At 39.9% G+C, this 24,543-nt stretch overlaps 1 protein-coding gene across 1 annotated transcript; it reads right to left on the reverse strand.

Annotated features, from left to right (window-relative positions):
- Nucleotides 1–1,396: 1,396 nt before the first annotated feature.
- On the reverse strand, nt 1,397–23,321 carry LOC138841102 (C4b-binding protein alpha chain-like). The gene is made up of 12 exons (XM_070041614.1): nt 23,183–23,321; nt 19,918–20,076; nt 18,094–18,276; nt 16,848–16,947; nt 14,767–14,852; nt 14,401–14,595; nt 11,965–12,147; nt 7,827–8,021; nt 5,597–5,785; nt 3,229–3,396; nt 2,244–2,419; nt 1,397–1,807 (listed from the first exon to the last, which is right to left on the reverse strand). Exons 1-12 carry the CDS (start codon nt 23,262–23,264, stop codon nt 1,634–1,636), a joined length of 1,890 nt encoding a protein of 629 aa, XP_069897715.1. The 5' UTR covers nt 23,265–23,321; the 3' UTR covers nt 1,397–1,633.
- Nucleotides 23,322–24,543: the final 1,222 nt, after the last annotated feature.

Consider the following 24,543-nt stretch of genomic DNA (forward strand, 5'->3'; position numbering starts at 1 on the left):
ATTTCTCTTAGACTGAACTAAACAGTAGAGTCAAATTAACATTATCATACATTACTGTTACAGGTTTTTTTCTCCTGATATTATTATTCACCACTGTCTTCAGAACTCTGAAATGTAGGGAATGGCCAAGTTACAAGGAAAGGGAAAGAAACGCTTCATGCAAGCTCTGCCTTCTATGGAGGGAGGAATCACTCAGGAAAGGAAAATTCTCTAATGTTAATAATAAAAGTAAACGTAGAAATAGGCTGAGGGCTGGGGGGCAAAACAATTCAATATGAGTAGAGAGGTATAATTCTATGTTTAGTAGTAGAAATTCAAGTTATAAATTCCAGGCCAGAGACTAAAGGCTCTGGAGAAACGACAACAACACAGTGGACATCAATCGAGACTCATATTTGGGGATTTTTTTTTTTTCTCCATGCACCTGTCAGAAACAGTGGCTCAAATCAGGGGGAAACTTTTCTTTCCTGTGATAGTTCAGAGGCAAAAACAAAAACAAGAAACCCAGACAATGACAACAATGAAAGCTCCCAAACACCACATTTAGAATGGTCAGGGAAGCCACCCAACATGATTGAGCAGGGGCCAGCTTCCTTTTTCTGGATTGTTCCACCATCCCCCAAGAACCTGACCCCCTCAGCATGGCAGAAACTGGCTCCCCATACCTTGTTAGAGAACAAGCAACCTCCCTGCCCAGAACGCTTCGTCCATTGGATAGTTACTCCACAGCCAGGTCTAGTCCAGCAGCCATGGGTTCTGCTGATATTCAAAGTGGTAGACAGATTTTGCCACTTAAGCAATCTCTGCTATATCCACTAATGAACAATGCCTCCTAGTTCAATTTTGCACCTCATTCCTATCTATTTCAACTTACCCAGGCCTTTTCCAGAACATGTGACCTGATTTGCACAAAGCAGGATAAAAAAGAAAGGTCATAAATGAATAAAACCTTCTAGAATACCCAGAGATAGAAAAGATACCTATGAAGGAGTTTTAGGATCAAGGGGAAGAGTGGCGCCATCAAGTGGAATATTTGGGATCTGCAGGTGGCTGACCTGGCCTTGATCTGCAGTTTCTTCTCTGGGGCTGGACTGTAAACCTTCTGTGGAGGCAATGGCTGAGGTGTGGCAGGAATAACAGACAATGCACACAGGAGTTCAGAGGATGACAGTGCTCCCCCATAGTGGGGCAAAGACAGGGATGAGGGATGAGTAGACTGCATTTAGACTGACCTCTGACCACCTGAGTGACATGCATTCATGGAACTCTGGAGTAAAGGCAGTACATTGGTTTGAACCAATGTACATTGAACCAGTGCATTTTTTATAGTCCATATGTAAAGTAAAATTAGTGTATTGGCTTTGTAGAGCACTAAATGACCACAAAGACAAAAGAGATTTTTGACCTGTAAATTTTAATTGAAAAAAAAAAAAGGTCATTCTGTATCCAGAAAAGCAAAACCTATCAGCCACAAGATGATCAATAATACCATGATCTCAAAGCAGTGATCGTTTCTAGATATTTATTATGGCAACTACTTCTCACTCCGTGACAGGAGTCTCTAAGTGGAAGTGGCCCATGTGGGATTCAAGGCGGCCCGCCATGCAGACACCTTTCCTCCCTCACAGGAAAATCACGGTGATGGCTCCAGGAGTGGTTGTCTTGCCTTGTCTCTCTGTAGTTCCAGAAGCTCAATCTCCAGAGAGAGTTTATATATCTCCAGGGCCATTTTCACCTCCTCTGCACTTGGGAGGCACTGCATGAGTTTTCTGCCCTCCAGCACTTGCTCACAACCTTTAGGAACATCCTGAAAGAAATGTGGGGGAGGGGGTTGGAGAGGGGTGGGAAGGCCCTACTGATTAGATAGAACAGTGGACTATACAACAGAGAAAAAGCATGGTTAGCAATACATTCTTCCAGCTCCATGGGACCCTGCTAAGGGGCTGGGCTTCTCCTGTTCTACAGGAGGAGGGGTTAGAAGGAGAGGAGGACGAGAAGGGAGGGGAGAAAGAATAAGAAGAAGAGGAGGAAGGAGAATGGAGGAAGGAAGGAAGAAGAAGAGGAGGAGGAGGGCTAGGGTTAGGAGGGGAGGGGCAAACAAGGGGAAGGGGAGAGAAGGATTCTCTTGGAATGACTAAATTCTGCCAAGCAGATATCATCATGCCTGGTTGAGAAAGCACTTTGAAGAAGACACCATATTTAGGGCTTGGCACCAGAGAACCACTTTGAGTCTTACCACTTACCCACTCACACCTGGGCACCCTTGGATACCAGGTTCCATTCTCTGAGCAAGAGATACTTTGGGGACCCACCACGGAGAAGCCAGAGTCACAGTGGATGGTGACATTTTCAGGTTCAACATACTGAGCCTTATTCACAGACACCTTTCCATTTTCTATCTGTGGCTTCTGACACTGAGCTATAATAGAAACATTTTTTTTAGGCAATCTGCAAATCTAAGAAAGACAGACATAAGAATTAAGCCCTTGTAGGTGAGACTTCTTGTTCTGTTTCTTACTTTCATTTTTTGTTTTGTTTTTTTTAGGTCCGGCCGTGGGGCCTGAACTCTGGGCCTGGGCGCTGTCCCTCAGCTCTTCAGCTCAAGGCTAGCGCTCTACCACTTGAGCCACAGCACCATTTCCGGATTTTTTCTTTTTGCCTATGTGGTGCTGAGGAGTCGAACCCAGGGCCTCAGGTATGCAAGGCAAGCGCTCTACCACTGAGCCACCTTCCCAGCCCTCTTACTTTCATTTTTATGACAAAAAATTAGTCAATACTTTTCTTGAGAATGACAGCTAAACATTTTATGTGATTGTCTCACTCCACTGCTACAATAATCTTAATGAGATGAGCATTACAATTATTCTCATTCAGGAGAAAGTTTAGCTATGAAGAATGTAAGAAATTTGCCCACAGGAAGAGCATGTTCCAATAATACAACAGGACGCCAGGTGCCAATGGCTCATGCATGTAATCCTAGCCGCTCAGGAGGCCGAGAGCTGAAGATTGTGGTTCAAAGCTAGCCCAGGCAGCAAAATCCACGTGTGACTCATCTCCAATTAACCACTCAAAAATGAGAAGAGGCACGGAGGCTCAAGTGGTAGAGCGCTAGCTAGCCTTGAACACAAAGAGGCTCAGGGACAGCACCCAGGCCCTGAGTTCAACACCACAACTTTCTCGTGAGTGTTTTGCATTCTTGGTCACGGGCTGAGCAGGGGGAGGATTTACCTTTACACTCGGGGGCTGCCGGTAACCATTGCCAGTTGCCACAGGTTAGTGTTGCTGCTCCAATCAGACTGTATCCTTCTTCACATGTGTATGTAGCCTCCGTGGCGCTATAGAATGTGTGACTGAGTTTATACGCTCCATGGGCAATTTTAGGAGGAAATTGGCAATCTGGACGATAAGACAGACACGTGACAGAAGATGAGCGTGTACAGTATGTAAAATACTGCATCTCAGAATTTATGCAGTTTGTCCTTTTTCTCTCTGCCTGTAGTAAGATTACTTGGCTAACCTCATCCATCCCTTTGGCCTGCTCTCTGTGAAGCCTCAATACTGTTCTCAATCTATACTCTTCTATAATCTGATTGGTGAAGTTCCCCCAGAAGTCCCTAAGCTAAAGGCTTTAGTCCCAGGTGGTGGGATTTTAAAGAGGTAGGGACTGGTCAGAGGTTCCTAAGTTAGTAGAGTTGTGTCCTAGAAGGACATTATGTGACTCTGAGATTTTTCTCTTTTGCTCTCCACCTCAAGATGAACTGAGAAGTTTTGTACCACTTTATGCAGCTGCCAGAAGTTGCTGCTTTCGCACAGGCCCACAGAATCAGAGTCAATGGGTCATGAACCAGAACTTCTAAACCTGTGAATCAACATAGACCTTTTCTGTTTATAAGTTGCTGATCTCAAGCATTTGTTACAATAACCGAAAGCTGACTCATACACAAGCCAAGTGTACATCCTATATCTAGTTGGCATGCTAACTTTCTTGAGTTATTTAAAAACACCTTCTACAGTCTGCTAAGGGAAATTCAGGCATTTAAATTACACTTATGGTAGGTTATTACTTTTTCTGTGCTTTTAGGAGGTATCTTACTATAGACTTACAACAAGTTTTCTTTTATGTGAGTAACAAATGATTCAATTTTACATTGCTTGGGGACCACATCATTGGCACAAAGGCTAGATTTATACTTGAGTCAAATCATGCTGTTAGCACACCATTAATTCCATGTTCAATGCCAGGTTGTTTTACATTGCCAAAGATTTCTCACCAAAATATTTCCCCATAAAATGTTGTCTACAGTTGTGGTAAAGTTACTAAACATGCAGTGAGGTACTCTATCTTTCCAGTTTGCCTGTTGTTGGCAAAAGAGAAATTCACAAAGACAAAAACTCTTTCTAGGAAGTGGCACTGTGGCTCAAGTTGTAGAGTGCTAGCCTTGAGCACAAAAAGGTTCAAGGGCAGTGCCCAGGCCCTGAGTTCAAACCATAGGACCAGAAAAAAGAAAGTTTTTCTACCCTTTCCTGCCTAAAACAAAGATATAAATTTTCACTTGCTTATCAGCTAAGAGACAATATTAGCAGGCCAGTGGCATCTGGGAATAGACTTCAGAACTTTTTCACACTTTCATTTTAGAAACTGTTCTTTCCTTTGAGTTGCCATTTCTCCAACATTTATGATTCTTTGTTTAAATACTATTTAATACACAGTTCCAAGAAATTGTTTTGATTTAATTTTCTCTTACTTGGTAAGCAGAGCAAATGTTATTAGCTTGCTTTATTTAAAAAAAAATTCTTGTTACCCTTTATGTAGGGTGTCAAACTGCAGACTTAACCAGGGTTGGGTACGATTATATTTTTTCTTCCCTTCATATATATCTGTCAGGTCCATCCACAATCTCTGAGTCAATCATTTCTCTACAACCAAAGCTGTTCATCCAACCCCACCAAGAAAATACTTAATGTACTGTATAAGGTTTTAGCAAATAATTTATAGGAAAAACAAAAATGATGACTTTCTCATTGTAACAATAGAGGTGTAGAACACCTCTCTAAAAGAGAATTGCATCAGTGTCCAAACACTGAACAAAGATATTAATAAAGAAAGAAGAAGGTGTGCCTGGTCTGGGTGGTTCCCACCTGTAATCCTAGCTACTGGGGAGGCTGAGATCCAAGGATTGTGATTTGAAGCCTGGAAAGGAAAGTCCATGAAACTCTTATGTCCAATTGGTCATCAAAAAGCTGGAAATGGAGCTGTGGCTCAAGTGGTAGAATGCCAGTTTTGAGAGGGGAAAAGAAACACTAAGGGACAGGGCCCATACCCTGAGTTCAAACCCCAGTACCGGCACAAAAAGATAAAAATTAAAAAAATAAAAGAAGAGGGAATGTCAACATATTCTGCTTGTGTCCTATAGTGGTTTAAAATGAAATAATCTAGAGAAAAATAGATAAGAGAAACAAGAAGGTGGGGAAGGGGAAGTAAAATGTACTTCAAGAATCATGAGGTATGTAAATCCCTTTATCTTATTATAAACCTTTTCTTTGTTCTTTTTTTTTCTGTATTTGTTGGCTTGGGTTTTTTTTTTAAAGTTCTTACTGTGATCACATGATGGTATTCGAGGCTGCCATGTGCCATCTGCTTGGCATGTTGCTGAAACCATTTTCCCCCCATTACATGTATAAGACACGACATCTTCATAGAAGTAAGCACAGCCTGTGTCAAGGTGAGTTTCTGTATGATTAATGGTTTTCACATTTTTCAGAGGTGGTACTGGACAACATATCTCTAAAAAATGAAATAATAAGGTTAAGGCTCATGTAGCTAACAATATCACTTCTACTTCCGTAAGACCTCACCACTGACGTGAACTTGGGCAAACACAACGGGAGGGAGTGCCGAGGAATCTGTGCTCTCTGATTGCTAAAGAATTTTAATCTAGTCAGCTGCCCTCCCCAGCTAAGTATTTTCATTGAGCTTTCAAATGAGAAACTGTAAAAAACCTGTGTTGAAATGTTCATTTTTATCATAATTCAAGAATAATAATAAATACCATCCAGTTATTTATGATTTCACTGGAGTTGCATCATAACTGAATTCTCTCTTAATTTACCCTTCTCTTATCATAGGAAGGAGAAAGTTGTCAACAGTTTATAGCTACCTGATGATTAATACATAGGAATAAACTTAAATTATTGTTTATGGCCAAAACTTTTCTTTCTTGAGGCAAAATTCAAAGTGCAATAGCTATTTGATTTCTTTCATTTTAAAACCAATTAGAGCTGATATAGTGACACCATTTTTTAAATTACCAGATGGAAATGTTTTCAGATGAAATTTGAAGGCTAGGCTCTGGTAGCTAATCTGTGCTACTCGAGAAGCCGAGATCTGAGGATCCTGGCTGGAAGCCAGCTCAGAACACAAAAGTCCAAGCGTCTCTCATCTCAACCAGTAAAAAGTCAGAAATGAAGGTGTGGCTCAAGTGATAAGAGCACCAGCCTGGAGTGAAAAGGCTAAGAGAGAATGTGAGGCTCTCAGATCAAGCTCCACTACCAGAATATACAAAAAGCAAAAAGAAAAAGTAGAAGTTGATACTGCCTGACATAAGACAACAAAACATCACAACAGAATAAATTACTCTATGCAAGAAATGTAACTATCACTATGATGTAGTTTTATAGGTATGCTCCAACACTCATTTGTTTATGAAACATAACAAAAATCACCAGCATTCATATGATTGTCACATTGTGACCTTTTATGAAATGCTTCTCAGTACAGAGGACACTACTAAATATATATCATAAGTATAAATTCATACTTAATCAGATTTTACATTGTGAATAAATACCATTTTACTTCTGCTAAAATGTCCTATATTAAATAATTAAATCAATAAGACTATTGTAAGTGAAATAAAACTAACTACGTTTTTAATTATGTACAAGTAATACTTGTTTACATGAGGGGTGATAATAAGTTTTGCCTAAAAATATATTCCTTTATTAAAAATCAAGTAGATTTGTGTCTCTTAGAAAAGTAGAATGAGTCTTAATAGCTTCAATTAAACTTTGCTTTTATTCTAATAAGAAAGAAGTAATGTGGTAGGTAGATCTAGACTACTGCTTTTCATTATTTGTGTGCATTTCACATATTTTTCAAATTCTACTCTATGGCATGAAGTTCCATGTAGTCTGAATCTCCAGGTACTCAACTCTGGAATGGTAAGGTTCTGTTTGGTGAGTACAAGGAGACATTTACTCCTTTTTATGGTCTAATTCCAATGAGGCCCATAAAATAACACCCACCTCTCAGAAAATCTAGAGACAACTTCCTTTCCATACTCCTGAGGTAAGACCACTGCGTGAGGAGTCCAGATCTGTTTACTGAAAACAGCTGAAGAGACCCCATTTTGTTGACCTTGCTCTCTCATGGTGGCTTAGGCTGGTCGAATACATCACTGTCTTGCCAACTTTCCTTCTGTCCATCGCCACAAAGATTACATTTGGGAAGGGAAAAACTGTGAGGGAAGTCCATTCTGACAGTAATTGAGCTGTCCCAGTAAAGAAGCTAAAATTTAACATGAATAGTGTTTAACACTTGTGACTATTCCTCATTTGATTCTGAGCTGGGCTAAGGAAAGCTTTTTATTGAGCATCTCAAATTCTAAGACTTTTTATGATCACTTTTGGAAAAATGCAGTTAGTGATTTGAAATTATGTATTCTAAATTGGTCTAAATGGAGGAATAAAATTACATTTAAAAGTACAGAATTCTACCACTTACTAGGTATTCAATATACAAAAACATTTGGAAAACATAAACTTACTTTTACACCCATTGAATGGAGTCCACTTGAAATTTTCCTGACAAACCACAGTCATAGGTTCATTTCCAGCAGGTTTATAGCCAAAATTGCACTGATAAGTTAATCTAGTCCGAGGCTGATATATATTATCTTTTCTAAGTTTATAATTCTCTATCCAGGAAGCACGTGGAATGTCTGGTAGGCCTAAGCAACTATCTGTTCATAAAGCAAAAACAAAAGAAAAAGAAATTGTTATTATGGCTGCTCCAGTGCTTGACAAACCTGTCCTATCAAAATCTATCTTGTGCCTAGTCAGGAACTAGCTTACAATGTTTTACACTTCAACCATACCAGCAAACAACTATGAACATCTAAGTGTGCCTACCCTCAGAGAGATTCTTAGGGATGGAACTACTCAGTGGTTTCTGTATGCTAGGCCAACATAGTTAATATTAAGTCTGATTACTTTGTTTTTAAAAAATATTATAAAGGTGATGTACAAAGGGATTACAATTACATAAGTGTATATTTCTTTTTGAACAATGTTATCCTCTCCCTCATTTTCTTCTATTTCCACCCCAAACTCCCTGCCTCCTCAAGTTGTAAAGTTCATTTCCAGCATACTGTCTAGTGAGTGTCACTGTTGCATTGGTTCATCCTTTTTCCCACCATTTCTGTGATTTCCCTTCCCTTCCCCAGATCGATAAACTTATATACAAGACAAAGGGTACAGAAATCAAAAGCAGTGACAGCATGGAATAAACCAAAGGAAAAAGAAAGAAATAAGAAATAATTGCAGGGGCTGGGAAGGTGGCTCAGTGGTAGAGCGCTTGCCTTGCATGCCTGAGGCCCTGGGTTCGATTCCTCAGCACCATATAAGCAAAAAGAAAAAAAGACGGAAGTGGCGCTGTGGCTCAAGTGGTAGAGTGCTAGCCTTGAGCTGAAGAGCTGAGGGACAGTGCCCAGGCCCAGAGTTCAGGCCCCACGACCGGACCCAAAAAAAAAAAAAGAAAAGAAAAGGAATAATTGCAGAGTACACTAAGAAAAAAAATCTCTTGTTTCCATCTCTTGTACTTTATGTCAATAAATATTATTTTATATGATCATATGCACATAGCTATTAAGCTATTGTGATCTTCTAAGACTATCCTAGACATATTCTAGTTATTACAAATGAGGGAAATCATGCAGCCTATGTTTGTTTTGCTTAATATAATTTTTTCAAGTCTTTCCATTCCCTTACAAATGGGGCAATGCCACTTTTTCTGATGGAAGCATAGAATTCCATTGTGTACATATATCACATTTTCTTGATCCATTCATCTACTGAGGAGCATCTGGGTTGATTCTATATCTTATCTATGGTGAATAATGCTGCAATGAACCTGCTTGTGCTGGTAACTTTAGTGCTGCAATGAACCTGCTTGTGCTGGTAACTTTAGTGCTGCAATGAACCTGCTTGTGCTGGTAACTTTAGTGTGGCCTTGCTTGTGATTACTCTTCATTCACTTCAGAAAGAGTACTTTCTGAATGGAAGCATTAGGTTTGCTAAGAAAACATGGCAACAAAACTCTGAGAGACAACCGCATCTAACTTTTGTTTTCTGACTGACTAGGGAATGAAAGCCAGAACTCTGCTTACCCAGACAACACCAGGAACAGGAAAGGGCTTTGCAAGGACAGACCAAGCTCTAAGAATTGTTTTCTTTTTGAGTCTGGATTTGAGAGTCCTATTTTCTTACTGTTCCTGACTTTGCATAGTCGTAAGCTATGGAAATAGAATACAAATGTCTACTGAGTTGGATGTTTATGCCATTTTACCTTCAAACATTTGAAATGAGATGTGGAGTAAGATTTTTTAGAAAGAATAATTCAAAGGTTTTTTTTTTTTTTGTTAAGTATACTCATAGAATTTTGTGGCCATCACAGTTAACTGGGTTTTTTTCATGTCAATGAGAAATCTCAATTTTATGAGCAGTTATTCTCAATTCTCACTTCCCATAGGTTTTAGAAACTAGGAGTAAACTCTATCAATTCCTCTATTCTGAACATTTCACATAAATGAGATCCTAAGGTAATAGTATTTCTGTGCCTGTCTCCTTTAACTTGCTGTTTGGTTTTTCAAGGTTCATTCCTATTGTTTCACATATCAGTACTTCAATTTTATTGCCAGATTGTGTTCCATTGTATGCTATGCCACTTTCAATGTATCTGTTATTCAGTTGTTGGACATTTTGGTTGCTTCATTTTATGTATAGGACTACTCTGGACCCCCATGTAAAATTTTAAAATGTGAACATCTGTTTTCATTTCATAATGGTGACTTCTGGATCATAAGGTAGCTGTGTGCCTATTACTTTCCAAAATGGTTGTACCTATTTATATTCCCTGTGTAGTGTATGAGAACTCTAAATTTTCCTACAAATGTTGATGAGAATGTCTAAACTTTATAGTCATTCTAGTGCTCATAAAGTGGTATCTCCTTGTGACTAGAAGATCATCCTTATAAGGGATATACACACAAGTTATTTAGGCTGAAAGAAGTAATACTGGACAGTAATCTAAACCCCCAAAGGAAAACTACAAGCACTTAAAGAGGTACTTTTGTAGGTAATTAAAATACAACCCTTTGTATCCATGGAATACATGCCATGGATAATAATTATTATATTACAATATAATATAATATAACATAGATAATAATAATTATATATGTGCCAAACTCTGCAGATGCTTGTCTCGAATATCAAATGACAGAGTATTTCCTTATAGCCAACCTCCATCATCTTATAGACTTCAAATCACTGCTTGATTACTAAGGTATCTGACACAATGAAAATACCATGTTGGCACCTATGGTACTGTATGTATCACTTATGGAATAATGGCAGAAATTCTGTACATGTACACTACTATAGTCCAAAATACTAGGCACCTGTGGTTTCCTCCCCTTATCAGTTTTATGATCAAAGGGCTAATCACTTAACATCTTTGAACAATTTCCTCATCTACAAAATGATGACAATGATAGTGCCCACAATTGTTGAAGGTATTCATTGACCCAATTCTTTTTTTTTTTTTTTTTTGGTCGGTCGTGGGGCTTGAACTCTAGGCCTAGGCGCTATCCCTCAGCTCTTCAGCTCAAGACAAGCCCTCTACCACTTGAGCTACAACGCCACTTCCGGTTTTCTGGTGGTTTATTGGAGATAGGAGTCTCATAGTCTTTCCTGCCCGGGCTGGCTTTGAACCTCGATCCTCAGATCTCAGCCTCCTGAGTAGCTAGGATTACAGGCATGAGCCACCAGCACCCGGCTTGACCCAATTCTTATATACTAAGTGCAGTTTCATTTTGATGATTACTTTTATCAGTATTTTCATGTTATACAAGGTCATAATTTTAGAGTTAGAATCATAACTAGTCCATAGAATGCTTTCATACAGGTTAGGGAAAAAGGCATGTTTCCCCTCAAGATACCTTAGCTTTTAAAATAATAATTATATTCAGGCACTGGTGACTCATGCCTATAATCCTAAAGTACTCAAGAGGCTGAGATCTGAGGATCATGGTTCAAATCCAGCCCAGGCAGGAAAGGCCATGAGACTCTTATCTCCAATTAAATACCTAAAAACCAGAAGTGGAGCTATGTATGGCTGCAAATGGTAGAGCACTAGCTTTGAGCAAAAGAGCTCAGAGACAGTGCCCAGATCCTGAGTTCAAGCCCCATAACTGACTATATATATATATATATATATATATATATATATATATATTCATATATATGTGTGTGTGTGTGTGTGTATAATACTATTATATTTATTTGTTTTCTATTATATTTATGTATTACATATTATATTATATTATTTAATATTTTTCAAGCCCATAACTGGCTATCTATAAATATATACAAAATATTATTATATTCATTTTATGTTGTTATATTTATTATATAATTTTTTTTCAGAAGATAGTTTTCTACCAACTATTAAAGACTTGTTGAAATAAGCATGTCTGCAATATAAATGCATTCCCTTCAGACTGGAGTGTACACAACCTGCACAACTATATACAGCAACCTCTTGTAGTGACAGAGAGCCCACAGTGACGGTTCTGGGGACCTTCAGATGTCCAACACTATGATACCTTCATGGCTTTTACTTACTGGGCGTACAGATGGGAGGAGAAGGATTCCACTTGCCATCAGCTTGACAATGTATTATACTGTTGCCTCTGAGGGTAAAACCTTTCTGGCAGGTGAACACAATAGAGCGTTTGTAAGAATAAACGGGTGCAAATCCAGAGACAATCTTTCCATGTGGAACATCTGGCTGAGGACAGCTGATCTCTAAAGAGCCATGAGAAAAGACACCGGGATTTTTAGAAGACAAGCAACAGTAAGGGTATTACTGCCACTAATACAGTTGCCAATACAAGGACATGTCACATAGCTGCCAGATAAATAGTTTTAAATGTTAGAAAGCTTCTAAATGAGCTGGATGCTGGTGGCTCATGCCTATAATCCTTGCTACTCAGAAGGCTGAGATCTGAGGGTTGTGATTTGAAGCCAGTCCAGGCAGGGAAAATCTGTGGGACACTTATCTCCAATTAATCACAGAAAAAGCTGGAAGTAACACTGTAGCTCAAATGGAGCAAAAGGAGCTTAGGGACAGCACCTAGGTCCAGAGATCAAGGCCCAGGACCAGCAAAGAAAAAAAAAGCCTAAATAGCAGCTTCTCAAAAACTCAATAAAATGCGGTTTCATCATTTTGGACCTTCTATAAGATGAGCATTGTTCACTTCTTCAACTTATTCACCAATAAGGTCTAGTCATATATAACTCAGAAAAAACACATATATCTCCAAAGTCCATCACATTTCCAGTATAACATTTCCTAGCTGGTTTTGGTTGTGAGTCAGTGGCCCACAGCAAGGATATTACGGTCACAAAGAGGCAGCCAAAGCATCAGAGACCCACTCTCCCATAGATCAATCATTGACTCCACTAGAACCCTTAAACTCCTCCCCAGGTCATTTCCCTGGCTACCGTTGAAGCTACCTTCACTTCTCGGCTGGATGGTTGCAGTAGAGGTTATCTTTGTCCATTTTTGCTGCTATAACAAAATGCCTTTTACTTATTGGTACTCAATAGAAATGTATTTTCTCACAGTTCTGGAAGTTGGGAAATCCAAGAACAAGGCATCAGCAGGTTTGGAGTCTAGTAACTGCTTTGTTCTAAGAAGGTGCTTCTACATTAGATCCTCATGAAGGAAGGGATGAAGACTGTATTCCCATGGCAAAAGGGTCAAAAGGAGCAGGTCTCTTCTTTCAACTTCTTTTGAAAAGAGTACTAGTATCATTCAAGATGACAGAGTTCTTGGGAATGATTCATTTCCTGAAGACCCACCTCTAGGCGGCACATTGGCTCTAGGTTCCAGTATGAATTCAGAGGGACACATTCAAATCATACCAGGGACTTATGTCCCACACACTGTACCTGCTGTAGAAAGGCCAGGAGTTGCCATGATAAAAGGGAGCATATTTACTCTCCCCGGTAGTGTCTCAGTGTCTCCCTTTCCTCTTCCTTCTGAACTCCTAAGAGTGACCACAAGGTCCTTTACAAGACCTCTGCCAATTCGTCCAGCTTCCGTTTTGCCTTTTCTACCTCTTGTCATCTCGACTTGGCATCTGAATTTGTTTGAAGTGTCATGCTCGCTTGTCCCCTGGTTTGATCACATCCTGCAGTGACTCACAGAACTGAGACATTCATTGCACAAGCACGCAGGAACAAAGGGAAGATGCCTTTGGTTAGCAAGCTAATAATATCATGGCAAATCTTCCCATTCTATTTATTACTGACTTCGCCTTGTCAATCTTCTGTTATTTAGTGGGTTTTGTTTGCCTTAAACATATACACAATTGACATAATAAACTTTAATCCATATTGAAAAGATCACATTTCCTGGTCCTGGCCTACACAGTTCTAGTTCTAGACAAAGTCTGTGATCACTTTCTAAGCTCTTAATAGCCAGAATACATATTGATATGGGATGCCACAAGACCAAAGCAGCTTGGGGCTGAGCTGATTACTAAGCACACACAGTTCAGCAGTCTTTCTCTCCTGGAGAGTCTCCAGGACCTGTAGTAGTCTTCACATAAATGAAGAAGAACTTTTCCTCCACTGAGCCAGTTGGATAATGATGCTGCTTATGACCCTATTCCAATACCATAAAGATCTACTGGTCCAGCAGGGCAGCAATGGCTCACGCCTGTAATCCTAGCTATCCAGGAGGCTGAGATCTGAGGATCACAGTTCAAAGCCAGCCCAGGCAGGAAAGTCTGTGAGACTCTTTTCTCCTATTAACTACCAGAAAACCAGAAGTGGCACTGTGGCTGAAGAGCTGAAGCACTCAGGGACCACACCCAGGCCCAGAGTTCAAGCCTACATCCGACTGGAAAAAAAAAAATCTACTGATCCAATAAATAGCTTCTTTAATGCAATCATTACTTTGTCTTTGAATTGTTCTTGTTCCCCAATAAATTCACCATCTTTTAAACGAAAAGAGAATTATTTAAGGCAAAATTCATCACTGTGACTTACTTTTACAGGTAGGAGGGTCCGGGCTCCAGATACCTATAGTTTTATTCACCACGGAGCAGGAAATGGAGGCGTTGCCTATGAGTGAGAAGTTGGGGTCACAACTGTAGGTGACTGAGGAACCATAGGTGAAGACATCTTCATCTCCACCATTGTGCTTCCCATTGCTGATGACTGGAGGAGACTCACATATGACACCTGAGAGGCGCAAGTGAAAGAGAAGGACATACTCAGAGAGAGCATTGTCACAAACGTAAAATGCCTGCACATCCATAGAAGAGGGTTCCAATAGTACTAAGGCATGCCATTGATAGTCACCAAGAGCAACAGTTTAAGTTTATAGCCAAGTCAGGAAAGGTCTTCACTTACTTACACATACAGGGAGAGGATCGCTCCAGCCAACTCCTCTATCTTGGATCTCACAGAAACTTGTCGCTGGGCCAGTTAACATATATCTGGGTAAGAAAAGATCGAAGATTTTAATGGAATTCTTCTTTCCTTCTAAGAAACTCAATAAAGGGGACCTAAAAATGGAATTGTTCGTAGTAAAATGGAGAAGTAATTATCCAGTTCTATTGGTTCCCGTTGAACACAACCATTGAGTAAATTTCATCATGACAGTCATGCGATGTCTGGACTTGCTCAGTTCTTGAATCTAAGCTTGGGTATCTGTTGGGTGTCAGGCTTGATGAATGTGTTCTTCAGAAGTGCTCGGGTAAATTACTGACCCCAGACTCTCCTGACCTGTAGCCCATGGCCACCTCCTCCTTGAAGATGCCTAGCTTTCTTCACAACATTAACTCCCTGTTTTCCATCCCTCCTTTTTCATGGCTCTTGTCCAGTCCTAGGTTTTCCTCAGCTGACTTCCCTCATATCTGCTTATCACAGAAAGGAAAGGCCTTGCTTTCCCATCATAGCGGCCTTTAGTGCGAGAGAACTTGGTGGGGGAGAGGATATCATCTTTAGCAAAAAGCTTCTGGAAATGCATTGAATAATCATTTAAAGGCAGCTATATCCTTTGTAAGGTCAAATAAAACTAGAATTAGCCACTTCTTTACTTTGAATTTGCTTTAAAAGGCAGTTTTTCCATGAAAAAATAAAGTAGTGATACTGGTTATTTCAATAGGAAGAACACCTTGGGTCTGAACCTCCTCACTTTCCATCTTGAGAGCCATATAGTAGGAAAACATGACACAAAATGAAAAATCAAAACAAAACTGCAACAGAAAAGTAATTAGAGAAAAATAGCAGATATAAATGACAAAGGAAAATTGTATGCTTTCTGAAGAACAGAATAGTTATATTAAAATGTATTTCAATATGTATACTACAATTGCACATCACATAGCTGCAAGACATTAGACCAAATGGTCTAATTCTCATGCCATTTAATAAATAAAAGTACATAGCATATAAAAATGATAAAATATATATAGTATTGAATTAACATAGTATTAAATTAGAGTGTGATAAACAATGGCATCCAAATGTGGTTCAAGACTGGAAACACACAGGGATGAATCAAATGGATTTTTTTGGGGGGGTCCGGTCGTGGGGCCTGAACTCTGAGCCTGGGCACTGTCCCTCAGCTCTTCAGCTCAAGGCTAGCGCTCTACCACTTGCGCCACAGCACCACTTCCGGCTTTTTTCTTTTTGCTTATGTGGTGCTGAGAAATCGAACCCAGGGCCTCAGGAATGCAAGGCAAGCGCTCTACCACTGAGCCACCTTCTCAGCCCCTCAAATGGATTTTTAAAGTCATAATACCACGATAAAATAAAATTCTATGCAATTATAAAATGAAATTAATGAGCAATCCATATACAAACATAAAATCTCACTTGTGTATATCTATGAGTAGAAAGGCAAAGAGAATCAAAACCACATTTGTTCAGTGAGACATTTAAGAAAAGTTTTTTTAAAAAGGTACATTTGCTTTTGGAAAGAGAAACCTTAAGGATATACACTAATTTCTAGCCCATATAAGAAAATACCAGAAAGGTACATAAGAAACCAATATAAACTCAGTGCCAGTAGCTCACACCTGTAATCCTAGCTACTCAGAGCATTGAGATCTGAGGATTAAGGTTTGAAGCCAGTCTGGCAGAAAAGTCCCTGTGAGACTCTTACCTTCAGTTAACTACTCAGAAAGCAGAAGTGGCACTGCGGCTCAAGTTGTAGAGTTCTAGCATTGAGCAAAAGAGCTTGGGAACAGCACCCAGGACCTGAGTTCAAACCTTATGACCAACAAAAAAAAAAAAAAAAAGAAAGAAAGAAAAGAAAAGAATTTTTTTGTAGAGGACTGGGAAGAACAAGGTGTATTGGAGACCAGGTGGAAGTGAAAAGCCTCAATGTATACCTTCTTTTATCACTTTAAATTTTGAATTACATACACATTAACACATTTTTAATTAAAAGTTTTGTTTCTCTATTACTTCACACTCACACTCACCCTTCTGAACAGCTAAAATGTATTTGTGATCCAAAAGAGAAGTCTGTCTTGATTTCTATTTGGCCATTAGGCAAATCTCCTGGATTTTGGCACCGTTTCTCTGGAAGCAAAATGTAAATGATTAGTGAATCCAAGCTGGGCACTGGTGGCTCAGCCTATAATCCTAGCTAATCAGGAGGCTGATATCTGAGCATCCCAATTCAATGCTAGCTCAGGCAGAAAAGTTTATTTACCCAATTAACCACCAAAAAAATGTTGGAAGTGAAGCTGTGGTTCAAGCCAGCAGTGAGCAAAAAAAGCTGAGTGACAGAATCCAGGCTCTGAGTCCAAGCCTCAGCATGCATGCGTGGTTTTACACACACACACATACACAGGAAAAAAAAGGATGAACAACTGATGGATCTAATTCTGGTTTTGCTTCCAGACACCCAGATTTAAGATTCACATTTATTTGTTCTTATTTATTTACTTACTTATTTAGGTTTCCTATAGACGGCCTTAAACTCATTATGTAACTCTGGCTGGACTCAAATTCATGATCCTCCCACTTGTGTCTCCTGAGTGGTAATAGTACAGGCATGTGCAACAGAGCACAGGTCTAGATTCACTTTTATGACTGATCCCCATTAGCTGAATTTATATTTTATAGGAAAAAAATTGATGTAAAGCCTGATCTTGGTTTTTTTTTTTTCTGGTACATTTTATCAAAGGTCACATCCTTGTATATAAGAGATACAAAAGAAAAAAAGTATAGATTGTATGTTTTTTTTGTTTTTTGTTTTTTGTTTTTTTGCTGGTAGATTGTATGTTTTTACTGTTAGAAAACATCAGGAATTGCACTCTTGGGAGTGAATCACCTTCCCCCAAACCCAGTGGTCATTTTGGGCAAGATGACTTTGGCAGCCATATTGCTACAGTGTATCCCCTGAAACTTTTATAATTCCTTACAGGCATATTTAGTTTCCAATATAGCAAAATGAGATTAGGGATTCATTGCTTGAAGTTTGGTGAAGTACTTTACAGAACAGATTTTTTTCCATACAATCAGCTAACTCCTAATTTGTTGTTCTATTTTATTTTGTTCTGTTTTTTTTTTTCAAAAATGTCACATGTGTGTGGGCTCAAATCAGTAGCTGAACCAACTGGAGGGTTTCTTAGTAACTACAGGTTCATGAGGTTTTGATCCTCAGACCACAACTGGAAGTTTATCGCAACACAAATGAACAGAGTAATCACTGGTACTTACTGACACAGAATTCACCATATTTCCACGTGTTGTCCCTGCTGCAGACAAGATTCAAATTTGAGCTGGTCTTACTGTAGCCAAGCCGGCAAGTGTATTTCAGAATAGTTCCCGTGTCGAAGTCTTCCTGATCTATCTCTTTTACTGGTAGGGCAAAGTCTAAATAGGGTGGGGGTCCACAATTTCCTAGAAACCAAAATGACAAGGGACACCAAACATCACATCTTGGGACGTAGCAACTTAATATTTCATAGTAGAATTTTAGAGCAAGGACTATTCTTTCCTCTTTAAAAAAAAAAAAAAACCAACTCTTGGAGTCTTTAATTCCAAGGAAAGTTTTCTCTTCTATTTTTTTTCCTTCTTTAAACCTGTTAGAGTAAAAATCATAACTCTTCTCTCCTCTCCATTCTGCTGAGTGATCAGTAAATATGTCTGATGATAAATGATAATAATAAAAGCCACAAGTAAAGGCACAGGATGACAGATGTGAACTTTATCAGCATGTCAGGCTCCCCACCTCTGCTGACTTGCGTGGGTCTATGTGAAGCCAGAAATCCCCACCAGTCTGTCTGGACAGAAACACATTATTTCATTAAGAATTACATTACAAACCAGGCATGGTGACTAATGCTTGTAATCCCAGCACTCAGGAGGCTTAGGGTAGAAAGATCACAAGTTCAAAATTAGCCTTAACTACATAGTAAGTTCCAGGCTAACATAGGCTACAAGCAAGATTTTCTCAAAAATAAAAATGTAGTATTGCTGGGTGCCAGTGGCTCATGCTTATAAGCCTAGCTATTCAGGAGGCTGACATCTGAGGATGGTGGTTCAAAGCCAACCCAGGCAGGAAAAATCTGTGAGACTCTTATCTCCAAGTAACCACCAGAAAACTGGAAGTGGCCCTGAGGCTCAAGTAGTAGAGCACTAGCCTTGAACTGAACAGCTCAGGGACAGTGCCCAGGCCCAGAGTTCAAGCCCCACAACTGACAAGAAGACAAAAAAAGGTAGTATGATTATGTGATGTTGATTGCCTCAAGGAAGGAATACTTAGGAATATGGGAGATGGGTTATTTTGTACCTGTTTTATTTTTATTATTTTTATTATTTTAACCTATTTATTATTTTTGTGCCAGTACTGGGGCTCACACTCAGGGTCTAGCATTCTTGCCCAGCATTTTCACACTCTACCACTTGAGCTACAGCTCTACTTCTACTTTTGCTGGATTGTAAGAAGTAAGAGTCCCTTGGATTTGTCTGCCTAAGCTGGTTTTGAACATCAGTCTTCAGATCTTAGCCTCCTGAGTAGCTAGGATTATAGGTCTGAGCCACCCAATTAGTGGCTGAATAACATTGTGTAAGTGTTTTACATTTTTATTAATTTAGATGATCAGGAAGAAAAGCACAGAGTCCTTGCCACAAAGAATTTAACCCTGACTTTCTTTAAGAAATTAATCACAATGATGAAGATGCATGGTACACAATTCCAGGCTGATCTACCTGTTCAGAACACAGCTAGAAGTGTGTAGTTCACCACTCCGTTCTGGATAACTGTACAGGCAGTGAAAACTGCTCAGTCAGACTGATGGACAATATAAATTTGTCTCAAGTCACACATGGGAGACAGATTGCTTTGGAAACTTCTAGAGAAGAAACTCGAATGTCTAGAGTGTCTAGAATGTCTAGCAAATTGCCTTCTTTGTGAGCAAAGCAAAAGTGCCTGTACATTCCAGTTAGACAAAAACCTTTTGTTGCTAAAAATGGATTCCTGCTAATGTAACAACTCTTTTTCAGTCTTGTAAGTATGGAAGATTGGAATTGCTGGCTCACCAAGAACAGTAGCCAACAGTGTGGCAGCCAAGGTGATTCGGAACAGACTTGGATCAGAGACACTGCTCAACTTAGGTAAGGCCCAAACTGCCATCTCCCTCTTTCCGTGGTAGGTCCCATTTCCAGCTCTTGATGGACACATGACCTGCTGCTGCTTCTCTAAAGAGAGAAAAAAATAAGTTTACGTTATAAAATACTGGGATATATGCAATGGGATCCACGTCTTCAAGAGACACAGCCTGGTTCAGTAGAAAAGACATGAGCACAAATGTTACAACAGAAGGCAGTGGGGACCAGCCTCTGCAGAAACCTCCTGCTCAGAAGAGAGACTAATTCCATGTGAAGAAAGGAAATGAGCTTTTGGAGGGGGGAGGGAGGAGGTGGGAAGGTGGGAGGGGAGAATGGTGGGGAAAAAACAAAGGAGCGGGTAACAATGCTTGATAGGAAATGTACTCATTACCTTACTCATGTAACTATAACCCCTCTGTACAGTATCTTTACAAATATATATGTATATATACATATATTACATATGTATGTATATATAAAGATACATATGTATACATGTATACATATATATACATATGTACACAAATATATGTGTGCATATACATATATACAGATATATTTGTGTATATATGTATATACATATAAAGAAAATGAGCTTTATGGAAGTGGCTACAGTAGCAGCTCTGGAATCAGATACAGTCTCCTATGTTCCTCTTCCACAGTCCAAGTTTCAGTCTAGGGTCTCAGAATTCCCTCCACCCCACCTTACACCCCTGCAAAACCTCCCAACTGTTTGTAGCCGACAGTGTTTTTGGCACTATATCCCTACAAAGCAACTCGTACTATGTCACTCTGCTGAAAATGTACCTGGTCCTCTATTCCATAAGTTCCCATTCCTCTCTTAACTCACCATCTCTTCCCCCTTTTCACAAGTAGAACGTGCTTCAACTCAGAAACCTAGCCATCTTTCCTTTTTAAAAAAATCTTGGATTTTTCTAAAACATCTGTAAGCAGCTTGCATATAATGACTCTTGTATAGTCTAAACTCCCTTTTATTCACTCTCCATATATCAAATGTCACTCCTCAGGGGGAAATGGCCTAAGTCAGTATCTACTGTGTTACTCGAATGCTTTTCCTGATATCTTAATACCACATTGTGGAGCCAGAGGTTTGGCTCAAGTAGGAGAATACCGCCTGCCTAGCAAGCACAAGGACTGCCAGAAATGAAAATAAAACAACAAAGCTCACAGTATGTTGTAAGTGTCTTCTGGTGCCTTGGGAAATACTGTGGATTCATTGAGAGCAAATGAAGGTGTTGGCTCCAGTTCCTTTCTGTAAACGGGTGTATAATGTTTACCCAATAAACACAAAACAAATAAAAAATCCAATTTGTTTTTGTCTTCTGAGCATGACTAGTCAACCGCCTAAGGATGGAAGGAAATGCACATGGAGTGCCTTGGTCCCCATTAACTCTTGGGCATCCCTTGGCTTGCGTCTTCAGTTGCAATCTGGATTGCTAGGAACAGGCACAGAACTCAGCCAGCCACGGGGTCTGGGGACGGAGGGGAGGACTTGCAAGTAGAGGAGATCTAAGTCCCCATACTCTCAACTCTAATCTTGAAGAAGCTACATCTGCTTCTTGCTACTCAAATTTCCTCATCTCTAAAATGATTGCATTTGCCCTAGCCGATCTACTCTGTTCCTTGCAAACTCAGCAATTTTTTATCTGTCCACTGAAAAGCTGAGGTGACTCTAGCAAATACCTTTGCATTTTAATGACATCATCATAGTCTAATTTCTAGAGAAATGAAGCTGAATCATGAAGCCCAGGTCATCTTGCTATCCTGGATTATGTCCTGTGAAAAACACCATCAGCACTTGCAGGTGAAGTACAGTCTAAGATATGGGGGGAAAACCTTCAGACCCCCCATTTCTCCATCCATTACAGATTAGTTTTTCTTGGGGGAAGGGAAGATTACAAAGTGGTGCATTTCACTGATACAAACTGGTCTTTGAGCATCCTTTGTGAAAGCACTTTTAGTGTTCAAATTCACAGAGTACCCTGGGGGTACTCTCCTTTCCCTTTCCTCCCCCTTAGGACTTTGTAGAGATTATTTTTTAAGTAACTGAAATTTCTAAATTCCCCCTTTTAAAATTCAGATAATCTCTGAAAAGGAATTGTCTCTAGCCTCAGTGCCACTTCCTTTACACCTGGACTCTTAGTTATATCACTTATAAACACTGGAAGGGCTTCCATTCTTTGAGTCTTTTTCTCTCTTTACCCCCCCCCCACACACACACACTCACTTTCAGCTCTTTCCTTCAATGTTCACATTATGTTTACATGTATCCCCAAGCCTACTACAAATCTTATTTGATGCTTTTGTTTCTTCTTGTTTTTCATTCTCTCCATACTATCATATTTGGGGACAGAGTAAAAATCAGCAAGAAGACAATTAAAAATGAGGGCCAGAAAAGAGTCCTGGACCACTAAGGAAGAAGAGAATTTTAAGAAGGAAGGATTATAGATGTCACCAAACTTGGAAAGTAAGAGACTGAAAAGAAGTGAGTGTGACTAAGATGGGGAGCTTTGGAGACTAACCGAAAGCTGATACGTATCTTCTCATTTCTCAACAATAGAGAAATGGAACAGGAAAACATACCTGTTTGCAGAATAGACCTTGAAAACGAGGTCTCTGTGATTCCCTTTGGGAAGCCTGGCTTACCTCTTGCCTCACTTCCCTATGTTGGGGGATCAGTGAAGGACCAACAGAGCAAGTCACTTGCAATAACAAGATCAATACCCAGGGCTGGGAAGGTGGCTCAGTGGTAGAGTGCTTGCCTTACATGCATGAGGCCCTGGGTTCGATTCCTCAGCACCCTATAAGCAGAAAAAGCTGGAAGTGGTGCTGTGGCTCAAGTGGTAGAGCGCTAGCCTTGAGCTGAAGAGCTAAGGGACAGTGCCCAGTCCCAGAGTTCAAGCCCCATGACCGGCAAAAAAAATCAATACTAAGTATAACTTCTTTTATGCCCTATCTGATTCATAAACATTTGTTCCCCGTTTATAATAAACATTTGAGACACTTAAAAGGTTAAAAATACTTTCCCCCCCAAATCACACAATTCCCACTCCCTTCATGCAACACTCCAATAAAGGTATTTGCTGAAAACATTATGGTCTTGTCTTTCTAGCCTTGAATTCTCTAAGCAGACAAGCCATCAGCTCTTTCCCCAAGTGCCCCGCAGCCCACTGACCTGCAATAGCAGAGGAAGGCTGACCCTGCAATGGTGCCTTGAGCTCTCCTGTCCTGGTTCCTCTGAGATCATGGCATATCATAACATTCTGTTGTTAGCTAGTAGCCGTGCTATTGGCTGGTCAGGATAGCTGAATGTAGATAGATGGGCAAGAGCTCTCCCCTGGCTCTGTGAATGATTAATGGCAGAACTAGAGCAGTGCTTGCCTAATCTCCTTCCTCTTCACCAGTTCTCATTCTCGATCATATGTTGCAACCATTTCTTCTTTTCCTCTGCCAACCATTTCCCCTAAGTGAGAAAGGTAATTTGAATTTAATGCCAGAATTCTTTTTTTCTTTTCATAAACAAAAGAGAGTTATGCAAGACACCCTCTAGGTAGCTTGATGCCTCGTCTGTTGCAGGATTTAGACAAGCCCACCAAAATGGTCCAAAGGTCCAGAGGATTTCCAGGTGTTCCTGGTCCTGTAGTCTTGTCCTTCACTGGTCTCCATTCATCCCAAGGTGCAACAGAAGGCAGAAAATTTATCAAACAGAAATTGAGTTTCTGATATGTGCTGAGTTGCCTGGAACATACAAAGAGCTAAATAAACATACAACTACTATTTGTTGTGTGCTTGCGTGTATGTGCATGTTGGTACTAGGGCTTGAACTCATGGCCTAGGTACTGTCCCTTAGCTTTTATTCTCAGGGCTGGTATTCTCACTTGAACCACAGCTCCATATCTGGCTTTTGGCTGGTTAGTTGGAGTCTCATGGGCTTTTCTGCTTGGGCTGGGTTCTGAACCTTGATCCACAGATGAGTAGCTATGATTACAGATGTGAGCTACTGGCACCAGCCTAAATATTAACAACTACTATCACAAACTGCTACTATGCGAGGCACTAAAAGATCTCCAGAAATTGGTTTGCTCTTGAGTGCTGGTCAAATAAACACAATAAAGGGCCAGTAACCATTGATACCACATATATATCATGACTCTGGGTTCTTAGGAAGGAATTTAAAACCTGACATCCAATCAAACTATTCACTATAAAGTTTCAGTTTTGTGTGCCCAAAAGATTATTGGCTTTCTGGCAGCATAACTTTCTTTCTGAAACAAACCCTGAAGGTTCCATGTGGGTTTAGAAAGAAGGGAGTTAACCAGAGCGTACTGAATTCATTCCAGAAGTTTTGACAGCTGTGAGATTTTTAGGCTGGGCTTTAGGTAAGTGGTAGACATTATTAGCTGAAACTGAGAAAGATATTAGGGGTAAAGAACACATGGCTACATCCCCAAATGGAGAGACTGATTGGACAGGAGGAAGCTTAGAGGCGGACTCTCAGCTGTGCAGTCTCTTTATGTGTGAGAAATGGGGGTAGTG

Source organism: Dipodomys merriami, unplaced genomic scaffold (assembly GCF_024711535.1).
Source record: "Dipodomys merriami isolate MVZ:Mamm:240054 unplaced genomic scaffold, mDipMer1.0.p SCAF_31, whole genome shotgun sequence".
In the NCBI taxonomy this organism is placed as follows: domain Eukaryota; kingdom Metazoa; phylum Chordata; class Mammalia; order Rodentia; family Heteromyidae; genus Dipodomys; species Dipodomys merriami.

Excerpts from the sequence above, each read along its gene's own strand:
- LOC138841102 (XM_070041614.1), bottom strand. The coding sequence starts at position 23,264 with ATGATATGCCATGATCTCAGAGGAACCAGGACAGGAGAGCTCAAGGCA. Across the intron at positions 16,948-18,093 it reads ATATGGTGAATTCTGTGTCA|AGAAACGGTGCCAAAATCCA; the intron begins GTAAGTACCAGT and ends TTTTGCTTCCAG. Across the intron at positions 2,420-3,228 it reads GGCAGCCCCCGAGTGTAAAG|CTCAGTGTCAGAAGCCACAG; the intron begins GTAAATCCTCCC and ends TTTCTATTATAG.